The sequence below is a fragment of the Daktulosphaira vitifoliae genome, unplaced genomic scaffold, assembly GCF_025091365.1.
Source record: "Daktulosphaira vitifoliae isolate Bord-2020 unplaced genomic scaffold, ASM2509136v1 Scaffold_1, whole genome shotgun sequence".
In the NCBI taxonomy this organism is placed as follows: domain Eukaryota; kingdom Metazoa; phylum Arthropoda; class Insecta; order Hemiptera; family Phylloxeridae; genus Daktulosphaira; species Daktulosphaira vitifoliae.
Window position 1 is genome coordinate 52430879 of NW_026099572.1, and position 11956 is coordinate 52442834.

Consider the following 11956-nt stretch of genomic DNA (forward strand, 5'->3'; position numbering starts at 1 on the left):
ATTGACCTGAAATATAAAATAGAACATTTTATCAGGACCGTATCCAGATATTTTTTTGGGAGGGATCAAAAATATAGACATATTTTGGACCCCTCCCGAAACACGTTTACTTATATAAAGGTAAAGGGTTGGGTTCGGTTTAATTAGGTTTATAAATACATATTTTGAAAAAAAAAACCAAGGAATCTAAGGAATCTAATCGAACCTTTTAGCTTCGATGCGAAGCTGAGAAGGTATTGGTTTTACTAAGATGTGTTTTTTTTTTTGTGTCTGTTATCACTTTTTCTCAGCTCTCACTGAACCGATTTCTTTCAATGATACGTCAAAAGATCAGAAATCGTATCTAGTCGAAGACATTACCCTCAAAAATTGAAAAAAATTCCCTCGTTCCCCGTAAATGGGGGAAACCTCCAAAAAAATTACAAATTTAAAAATCGCTAATTTTCGAAATTTTTTCAATTTTTTTTACTTAAAAGTGCCATAACTTTTTCAAAAATGAACATATCAATATAATTCTTTTTTATATAGATGCATAATATCATTACCTTTCATTTGGTATATTTTTTTCATAAATTTAACCCTTAACCTGCCCACAAGGGGGGATTTAAAATGACAACTTTTTCACAAAAAATTAATTTTTTTAACTTAAATTTTGAAAATGTTCCGGAAGGTCTGACACTTTTATATATATCTTAAATTAAAGCTAATGTAATATGCTTTATCATGAAAAAAAAAAATTTCGGACTTTATCTTATCTTCATGGTGAAAATGGCTACCGAATGCTATTTTTGTGTGAAAATTTTCGATTTTGTATTTTCCATTTTTAACTTTATTATGCTATAACTTTTTGAAAAATGTATGAATCATTACAATTTTTTTATGAGAAGTAGTATTTATATAGATCTTTCATTCGACATACTGTTTTTTTAAATCGGACCATTTCCCTAAATACAGGGGGGATTCAAAACATAAAAATGCATATAGAAAGTAGAACTTTTTCAACGTAACTTTTGAAAGTGTTCCGGAAGGTCTGACACTTTTATATATATCTTAAATTAAAGCTAATGTAATATACTTTATAATGGTAAAAAAAAATTTCGGACTTTATTTTATCTTCATGGTGAAAACAGACATCAAAGTTTATAAAAAAAATACGATTTTTGTAAAAAAATTCTTTTTTATATTTTTAACTTTATAATGCTATAACTTTTTGAAAGATGTATGGATCAATAAAATTCTTTTTTTTATGGATGCATGATGTCTTTAACTATCATTTGGTATAATTTTTTTATAAATCTGACTTTTTACCTGCCCAAAGGGGGGATTCAAAATGACAACTTTTTCAGAAAAAATTTACTTTTTCAACTTAAATTTTGAAAGTGTTCCGGAAAGTCTGACACTTTTATATATATCATAAATTAAAGCTAATGTAATGCACTTTATTATGGAAAAAAAAATTTCGTACTTTATTTTGTCTTCAGGGTGAAATTGCCTACCAAATGCTATTTTTGTGTGAAAATTTTCGATTTTATTTTTTTATTTTTAACTTTATAATGCTATAACTTATTGAAAAGTGTATGGATTAACATAACTTTTTATGAGAAATAATAATTTTTAATAATCCCTTTTTCATTCGATATACTTTATCTGAATCAGGATATTAATAACGAACTAGCAGATCATGTTACTTTTGGAATAATCCACCTATTTTTTTAAATTAAACACTATCTAAAGATTTACATCGAAGCGTTTTTTATGATAGTGATTTTAATCACTGTCAGATATCATTATACTTGATCCAAATATGTCACGTCACCACTGTGCCGCGACCCCCTTGTGCTGGGTTTTTTTAAATTAGGTTTGTAATTTATAATTAACAACCAAAGTTTATTTATTTAGAAATATAATGAAAATAATGAAATATCAATAAAATTAAGATTTAGTTCCTTCAGATAAAGGTTGTTATGAATAAAACATTTTGATTAAAGACATATAACTGTTGTTTTATATTTATTATAACTTGCAAAATTGCAAGTTAAAATTTTTTACCTAATTTATAAAATTTGAATTTAACATGAACCCAATTTTTAATTATTCAAATGTTGTTAAGGCTTATTTATAGTAAAAATTAGTATGTTATAAATTAATTCAACTCATTTAATAATGATAGATATTTATTTTTTTAAGGTATCAAAAAATTTTTTTTTACTTTCTGGAAAAAAATTTTAATTTGAATTTTAGAACATTTGAAATTAGGAATTCAATCATCATCATCACCTTAGGCTCTATATCTACTATTGAGGGTCAGCTCTACGTTAACTCTTAAATGGAATTGTATATCTATCGATCTGACACAACTTCAGGGAACCAGTATAGGAGTAAATGTTGTCGCTGTTAAATTTCCCGTATGGTCACTCATCCGGAAACTAAAAACAAACAACGTAGCTGAACTTTAGCGTTAAGGTGGCGACTGAACGATCCACTACTTCTTACCACGAAATTAGGGATTTAATTATTCATATAATTTTTTTGTATATTTACATTTAAATATAAGTATTTAAATCTTAAGTAGGCACTCATTAAAACTAAATCTTGGAATTACAAAAATTGTTATAATTGTTAATTACGGTTCGGCAATTATCAGTTCAAGTTAGCAAAACTTAAATTACTTTTTAATTTTGATGTTGCCACTTGGTTATTTAAAAATAATTCATGAAGCTGTTATGATAATAAATTAAAAATTGTTTAGTTCTAAATATGGCTATGCTTTTCTTTTATTAGAGCAAGATTTAAGAATAACCTAAGTTTTATTGTGTAGGTATATCGTAACCAATTGCAGCTGGTGTTTACTTATACGCTATGTTGCGCATCGCGACTTGATATCTAAAGAACTAATTTGTGTTCAGACAATAGGTGTTCAATTATTATTTGTTACAGTAGTACCAATAAAAATTATATTCACTAGAAAACTCAGGTAATTAAACAACGGAAATAAATTAATAATGAATTGAAATATTTTTATTTGAATAACGATAAATTATTTATAATAATACATCTTTCAATATAATTGACTAAAATTTCACTCATAATTTTTACAACATAGATTTAAGATAATTACATTATTTTAGATAATTTCAATTATTAATTACACATATTACTACTTGACATAAAATATTATATATTTTATGGTATATATACCAAAGATTCAAACATTTAATAGACCAAAATTTGCAAATGAAATATTAATAAATCAATCGTGTTATTTAGTTATAATCTTTAATTTACAGAACACTTGTATTTAATGTAAAACATTTAGTGTAATGTTGTAAAGTACATAATTTTCTTTCGCCTTACTAAAAAAGATCTAATTCATGGTTTTACTTTGATTTCACAACATTTGAATATTGTACAATTTTGTATGAGTTTTTTATGACTTAATAAAAGGTATAATTAGAACTATTAATCAATGATATCATTATCTAGATCATAAAGATCACCGTCTATTATACAATTCATGCTCATAGTACAAGTTAAATTTTAATAGTAGTAAAAGCTATAGTATTTTATTAATTTATGAAAATGTTCGTAAGGTAACACATTTAGTCATAACAAATTACAATTATGTCTATCAATAATAGGGACCATCGTAATTTTATTGAATTTAAGTGGTAATAAAAAATAGATGTAATGAACTGTACCCGTTAAGTAGCATATTACCAATAAAACATAAAATATTATTATATAATCTCTGTCACTGATGATAGTATAATATTTTCCTATTTTTAATAATATAATGTGTTAAATTACTTTTTAAACAAAAAAATAATTTTTTTTTAAAAGATCCTATTACTGTAGAATCGCTGCAAAATAGTATCACGTTACTTTACCTAAGGTTTACTCATACTTGGTCTAAATTTATGAATTACTCATTTTGTCGGAACAGCGTAATAATTGTTAACATTTTTTGCTGACCTTGTGATAATAAACATATGAAAAATTGAACGGAAATAAACACGGATTGTATAGATAAGAAAACTCAATTCACGTATATGATGTCATTCTCCAAATAATATATGAGTAAATTAAACTTTTTTAAGGTTGATTATATTATTTGTTTTCTATTGTTTAAGTGTATTATAATGTTTTAACAATGTAAAATGTTAAAGTTAGAATAAAATTATTTCTGCATATATAAAGTATTTCTTTTAAGATGTCTAATTCGAATGAGACTTCAGTACCAGCAACTACTAGTAATAGCAGTGTTATTGAAACTGCTACAAGTAAAAAGTTATTAATTTGTCACTAAGTGTTAGTTATAAAATGTTTGAATTGTTATCAGATTCTAGAGTAGCCACAACTGCTCCTAGTCGTCGAATGAGCCTAGCAGCTGATCTTATGATGCATCTAGAGCGAAGAGCTGCTGAAAGTTCTGCAATGTTTCGAAGCAATGTCCATAACGTAGTGGAAGAATTAAGACCTATTATATCAGTAACCCGGCATCCTGATCCTGGGTCACCACAACCTCTTGGTCCTAGTTCATCAGTACGTCTAAGTTTACCTACTTGGTTAAATTTAAATGCAAGTAATACACATTCTCCTCTATCACCACCAAGTTCATCAGATACTGAAGACAGAGATCCCATAGCTCCAGGTAATTTAAATAAATTGTTCTAAATTTGCTTTTTTTAAATTTTATTAATATAATAGGGGATGTAAGAGTATCTGAAACTTCACCAGTTTCACAAAGAGTCCCTATATCTGAAGCAAGATCTCTTCCAATAGAATCTAATAATGATGTTTCGATAAATATGAATTTATCTAACTTAGAAGAAAACCATGGAAATGAAACTCAGACTCCTGGAGGGACTTCACCTAATGGATCTAGTAATAACAATGTTGAAAACCGTGAGTAACATTCAATGTATATCTTCAACTTCAATAAATATAATTTTGATATTCATTAATTTTAAATTTCTATATTTATCACATTAATTCTGATTTTTTAGTATAAAATTATAGAAAAAATGTTATCAATTTAATTTTAGAAAGTGAAGAAGATGTTCTTCGTCATAATCCCGAAATAGCTCAAGTTTTAGGAGTAACTCTTAAGTACATTCCATTCATATTAATATTGTTATCAAAAGCTGTTTTTGATCATATTCCAGGTAATGTAATATAAGATTATGATCATTCTCATTGATTCTCTTCTTCTTCCTCGCCTTAATCCCAACTACTTAGGATCGGCCACTCTTATCCTAAACTTCCACTTGACACGATCTCCCCTATCATCTACGCTCACATCAGCTGTCCTCATATCACATTCAATAGCATCCCTATATCTCTTTTTTGGTCTTCCTCTACCTCTTTTTCCTTCAACATTCATTTCTATAACTGTCCTTACAGCTTCCAATTCTTCTCTTCTCATAACATGACCAAACCATCTAAGTCTATTTTCCCTCATCATATCCATGATTGATGCTACACCTATACTCCCTCTTATATGTTCGTTCCTTATCCTATTTTCTCTAGTCACTTCACTCATCCATCTAAGCATTCTCATCTCTGCTACACTCACTACAGTCTTGTAGAATTTATCTTTCACCTCACTGGAATTCTTTTATCGCATAAGACGCCAGACGCTTCTCTCCACTTCAACTACTCGCACTTAATCCTGTGTCTTACATCCTTGTCAATACCACTGATCTTTGCACAACTGACCCTAAATACTTAAAAGTTTCTCCTAAATACTAAAAACCTCTCCAATTACATCCTCGCCTATTGTCACTGATCTTCTCATTTCACCTACCTCGTGTTCTCCTTTGTCAAACTCGTATTCTATATATTCTGTCTTACTTCTACTTATTCTTAAACTCTTTTCTTCAAGAGCTGATCTCTACACCTCTAACATTTGATTAATTTCCTCGCTATTTTCTCCTATTAATACTATTTCATCAGCAAACAACATGCACCACACCATCTCTTCTTGTATTTCTCTAGTAATTTCATACATCACTATAGAGAATAAGTAAGAACTTAAAACAGAATCTTGGTGCACTCTTACTCTTACCCGAAAACTTTCTGTTACTCCTACGCTTTTTACCCTGGTACAAGTGCCATCTTACATATCTTCTATTATATGAATGTACCTTTTCGGGACTTTTCTCATTAATGCCCACTTTATCAATTCTCATTGATTCTACAAAAAATTATATTTTTATCATTTTAGCTATTTTGTTATTCTTGGTGCTATTTGTTTCATTCCGGTACTTTAATAATGTTGTAAAACGGGAAGTAGCCAAACAATCTCAACGAAGTATTGGATTTCTTTTGTTTGCTATATGTCATATGGTTATGTCAGTTTTTTTATTCTATTATTTCTACAGTGACATGAATTTACATTTTGGGTAAGAACTATTAATTTAATATAATTTTAAATGTTTAGTATTTGGTTTTTAGTAATAAGAGAAAAATTATAGTTATTCTTAACTAATACTTCAGAAATAAATTTCAAAAACATTTTAAAGTGAACTTTTAACAATATTTTATATTAATTATTTATTTTTTATTAAAAATTATTTTGTAATGTTAAAAATTAATTTCTTATAAAGCATTCCAGTTTTCTTAAAATCTTAAGAAAAACTTTATTTTTAAAAATAACATTGATTAAATTCTTAAAATCCTATTGTGTTAATTCAAATATATGACAAGAATATAGATAAAAAATATAATTTTTTTAGTTTATTATTTCTTAGTTCAAAGTATGACACAAGAACAGACTGAGAGACTAGTAGATTAATTAGTGAGATACAGCTATGAGAGATTGTGGCATCAATGAAAAAGAATAAAGCAGTAGAACCAGAGTTTTACTCTCAGTAAAAGTATGGAAAATATTATGTGATGTTGGCATAAGGTAGTTAAAGGATCTTTTTAATAATATCCTATCAGAAGGGAAAATACCAAAGAATGGAAGAATAATATTTTGGTGCTAATATTTAAAGGTATACAGCTTATGTGACATTATCAAAGACTAGTGGTGTGGAGATCAAGGAAATGGATTAAGAATTAGTAGGAGTAAGACATAGTATATAAAGTACGAGTTTAACAAAGACAAATACAAGGTTTGTGAATTAAGCAGATTAGTTACAAAAAGTGAGGACGTAATAATAGAGGTGAAAAGTTTTAAGTTACTAGAGAAGATAGAGAACAACATAATTTAGATGTTTTATATTACATCTATCCAAATTAATTAGTCCTTCACTGCATTGGTAGTACATATATGAATGTTTACAGAAGTTGCTTTAAATTTCATGTGTAACCATTTTTTAAATTGTTCTAAAACATAATTTTTTTTCAACATCAAATTTTAAATTTATGTATAATGGGTAAAAAAAAATTGAAGTTACTCATTTATTTGTTTATATAGTTTCTAAAGTATTAATGTAATGTTGTATTATTTTTAGATTAATATTTGTTCCACCATATATACAACCTTTGACAATAAGTAATCTGCTGTGGTCTATAGCTGTAGATGATTATATTTTAAAATTGATAACAATAATATTCAAGATTATTGTGATTATGTTACCTATCAAATTTTTGCCAATAATTAAAAGAGTAAGTGTGATTAAAAAGACATTATTAAATTAAAATATTGATTCATAAAAAAATACATAATTTTTTTTATATAGGGTAAGGTTTATTTATTTATTGAAGCTACATCACAACTGTACCGATGCTGTGTTCCAATTCAGCCATGGTTATATTATTTATTAGAATCATACCAAGGACCAAAGAAAGTAATTGGAGTTTTTTTGTCAGCAGCTTATATGGTATCAAAGGGTACTGATTTAATGGGATGTGTTAAACTCTGGTGGACAGCCTCTTATAAACTACTTCAAAATGTCGTAAGTAGATTCTATGTTTTAAAATAAAATGTGAATAAAGGTATAATTTTTGAAAAATTAAACAATTTTATATAATGAGTTTATTTTAAAAAGGGGATTATGAAAAGAAGACTTCTTATAATAATTTTTTAACAATTTATGGTATACTTTTTATCTTTAACAATTTCTACAAATATTAAGTATTTGACATAAAAATTTAACATTTATCCAATTATTAATAATCGAAATAGAATGAGAAGTAAAAATATAACATTTATAAGAAANACTCTGGTGGACAGCCTCTTATAAACTACTTCAAAATGTCGTAAGTAGATTCTATGTTTTAAAATAAAATATGAATAAAGGTATAATTTTTGAAAAATTAAACAATTTATGGTATACTTTTTGTCTTTAACAATTTCTACAAATATTAAGTATTTGACATAAAAATTTAACATTTATCCAATTATTAATAATTGAAATAGAATGAGAAGTAAAAATATAACATTTATAAGAAAAAAAAACTTATTTAAAATTTATTATTAGTTTCAAATAATGCATAAAATATTATGTATAATAAACTAAAACTTTTTATTGTATTAGAATATTATAGTAACCATTATGGTTTTACCAATTAATATAAAATTGGTTTTAGGCTTTAGGGACAGCTCCTAGTAAAGAACAATTAACTACAGCTGGTAGAAATTGTCCAATTTGTCATGATGAATATGTAACACCGGTTTTATTACAATGTCATCATATATTTTGTGAAGCATGTGTTGCCAAATGGTTTGACCGTGAACAGACGTGTCCATTGTGCCGAGCCAAACTTGTTGATGATCCAGCCTGGCGGGATGGTTCTACAACTAACTTTATACAGCTATTCTAATACTCTTACTGACATATTAAGCTTTCTAATTTAAGATTTTTGTTGTTGTATTTTATTACCAATATTATCAAATGTTATGTTGTAATTATTACTTACATTATATTTTTTTAAATTTAATTTGTTAATTATTTCGTTGTACTTTTGAGTCGATACTCTTTATGAGTGATAGACATTATACTTTTATATTTTCTTTTATTATTAACACATATTTGCAATTGTCTGTGATAGATGTTCATTATGGTTGAAAAATTAAAAATAATTTTTTTTAATGTTTATGCTAAAGTAATATTGAAATAATTTATATAATTTTTGTCAAGTATTTTAAGAATTTAATGAAGCTATATTGTATAAAAAGAAATTGAAATATTTTTAAGTGACTACCCATAATTGTAATATATTATTAAAGATGAATAGTACACATACAAAATATTAGATTAAATATAACCGCCAATTAATATTTAAAGTTTAATTCTTCTCTTAAGCATCAAACTTTATTCCTTTATCATAACTAAATTTATTGATTGAAATAAAAATCTAATTAACCTTTTTCCAATTTATGTTTTTAATTCTTTTATTTTCCAATGTTCATTATTATATATATTAATAAATAAAATGCTGGATAACTATGATCATAATAAAATAATCATTTTCATTTAATCATTTGATGAACCTTTTATACCTTATAACGGTGTATAACTTTCAAAAGATAATATTCATAATTAACTATTTTATATTGACTTTTATTGACCAGTAATTTTCTTAATTAGATAGTTATCTATTAAATAATTTTTTGATTAATTAAGTGCTTCATGATATATGAATCATTCTGTATATGATTGTATAAAAACTTAGGAAGGGTGTTGTGATGGGCTTTCATGTAATGAGCCTCTCCAAATATTTTATTGAAATTGTGATGATGGTCTAGATCATTTTTTTGTTATAAAATTTATGATTGTAATGGTTGAATGAGATTATTTTTGGTAGTGCACAAGTAAAAGCATTTCCTTTTAAACTAAAAAAATGTTTAAAAGAAACCAATCAAATGTTAAATTATAAAAGTTGTTATAAAAATTATGTAAGTAAATTTATTGTTTCTAAATGAATTTCATTTATATTAATCAACGCTCTTTAGCCTTTGGAGTACTAATACAAAATTTGTATAAAATTAATAAATGTTTTTTGTCTAGAAAATTCTCTTTAATAATAATAAAAAAATATTTATAATTGACCAACACGAAAATTTAAATTTATTATTTAATGTTGAAAATGAGAGGTTTCCAATGAATGAACAATTAATGATAAAAAATTGTAATATTGCAGTAAGACTTAGTTTCTTTAATATAAAATCTACCAGTGGTGACTCGTGGATTTTTAGATTTAATCTACTTACAACTATTTGAAACAATCAAATTAGACAATTTAAAAATAATATTATTTTACGCATACCATAAAAAAGTGATAAGTAAATCAAAAATATATATATATAATAAAACATTACACAATTGTAAAAAAAATTATCCAAAAAAAAGTTTCATTCCTCTAATATTTTTAGTTTAGGGATGATTTTGTGTATTAGTATGTTAGCATAACTATTTTAATTATTGATATTTCAGTCGGGGGTTATTATAATTCCTTTACAAGCCATACGTGTTGTACACAATTTATTAAAGTAACATTTTTATCGTTATTTTACCTTAAACGTATGTAGAGTAGTTTTTCCAAGTGCACATACTGATATAGGTTAACATTTGGTGATCATTGCCAGAATGTGACGTGATGCAGAGAGCATCCTGTGTGTAGTTTCTTACTATTGTTTTAAAACAACTACACGAATGTGAAACCACAAATGTTCGTATTGTGGTAGGCCAATGTGAGACGCACAGACGTTCGCTTTGCTTATATTGTCAGAACAAAGCACCAGCAATTGATATTTTGTGGTATGCATTTTGGTTTAGCATTTATTACAAGGGTGTAATTAGAGGGCATGGCTTTACATGAGAAACGAAGCGTTTCCTGATGGTAATGTGCTTTGATTTGAAAATATTATGCATTTTTTTGGAAATTTGGATTGTGTAGTATCTTAGTAATAGTTATCAACTATAATTGATATATACATATATTATTATATAAATGTTCAAATTGTCTTAATTCATAAGATTACTTGAATTTATTAATAGTTTCTCCAACAAATCCAATATAAAAAATATTAGTTAATAAACGTTTAAGAATAATAATTAAAATAATTTACTAAAAATGTCCTCAATATAAGACTATAGGTATTTATATAAATGCTTTTAATTTATAGTGAAATAATATTAAATGCAGAATTTCAATGTGTAAAAACTTTTTCTATAATTTATCTGAGTATTTGTGTCTTAAAAAAAAAAATGTTTTAATAAATATTTTACCAGATTTTTGAAAAATATATTAAAGTAATAAAAAAAAGTTTATACGCATATTTTATAACGCTAAAGTTTCAAAATAATTATTTAACAAAATTTATTATTGAAAAATGTATCTTGACTCGTTTTTTAATTATTTTGATGGTATAATTTCACTAAACCCAAGCTCCTTAAAGTGTTTAACAAGCAACATATAATACACAATTGTTAATTTGTTCCGCACAATAAAATTTACTTATTTGTTGCCACTAGAAAATGGTTCCTAAAATATCTATGTGTAAATATTACGAATAAACGATACATTTTATAATTTTGTGTAAAAGGATTCTTTGCGTATTACAAACAACACCAAGTTTATAGAAATTCTGTCTTTTTGATAAACCAGAAATTCGTTATGTTTTACTTCCTCCCGTTTGTATCACTGGTGTTTTTTATTAACTCTTGGCAATTGTTTTTTGAGTTAAATGAAAAATTCAGGAGGAAATTACCCTGTACGCGGGTTACTTATAAATACGTTTAAAATACGACTTTGTGCTTGTACATAATGAGCACCGGATGTCTGTGGTGTGCACCGATTTATTCCCTCAGCGGCCCCACATTAGCATTAATGTACTTGAAATATCCAAAACACGCACGAAAAAAATATTCTCGTGTATATGTATAATATTAAACACATCGATATGGTATTTCGGTGTGTTTTATTATCGTAAAACCGCCGTAGCTTTTATTATTGATTAATATATAAAGAAATCTTTGACAACATTTGAAAAAGTTAATTGCAA

General features: G+C 26.2%; 1 protein-coding gene across 2 annotated transcripts; it reads left to right on the forward strand.

Moving 5' to 3' along the window:
- Window positions 1–2849: 2849 nt before the first annotated feature.
- On the forward strand, window positions 2850–9229 carry LOC126894815 (RING finger and transmembrane domain-containing protein 2-like). Of its 2 annotated transcripts, none has more exons than XM_050666107.1 (8): window positions 2850–2974; window positions 4340–4651; window positions 4708–4905; window positions 5046–5165; window positions 6227–6404; window positions 7461–7614; window positions 7689–7904; window positions 8539–9229. In XM_050666107.1, the coding sequence occupies exons 2-8, from the start codon at window positions 4375–4377 to the stop codon at window positions 8770–8772; spliced, it is 1377 nt and encodes a 458-aa protein (XP_050522064.1). In that variant the 5' UTR covers window positions 2850–2974; window positions 4340–4374; the 3' UTR covers window positions 8773–9229. The 2 variants fall into 2 exon arrangements, with proteins under 2 accessions (XP_050522064.1, XP_050522063.1); XM_050666106.1 differs by lacking the exon at window positions 2850–2974 and adding an exon at window positions 3892–4280.
- Window positions 9230–11956: the final 2727 nt, after the last annotated feature.

What these genes read in the sequence shown, in the direction of transcription:
- LOC126894815 (XM_050666106.1), top strand. Translation starts at nt 4,211, where the DNA reads ATGTCTAATTCGAATGAGACTTCAGTACCAGCAACTACTAGTAATAGC. An exon ending in GACATGAATTTACATTTTGG is followed by an intron (nt 6,405 to 7,460) that starts GTAAGAACTATT and finishes TATTATTTTTAG; the next exon opens with ATTAATATTTGTTCCACCAT. An exon ending in ATAAACTACTTCAAAATGTC is followed by an intron (nt 7,905 to 8,538) that starts GTAAGTAGATTC and finishes AATTGGTTTTAG; the next exon opens with GCTTTAGGGACAGCTCCTAG.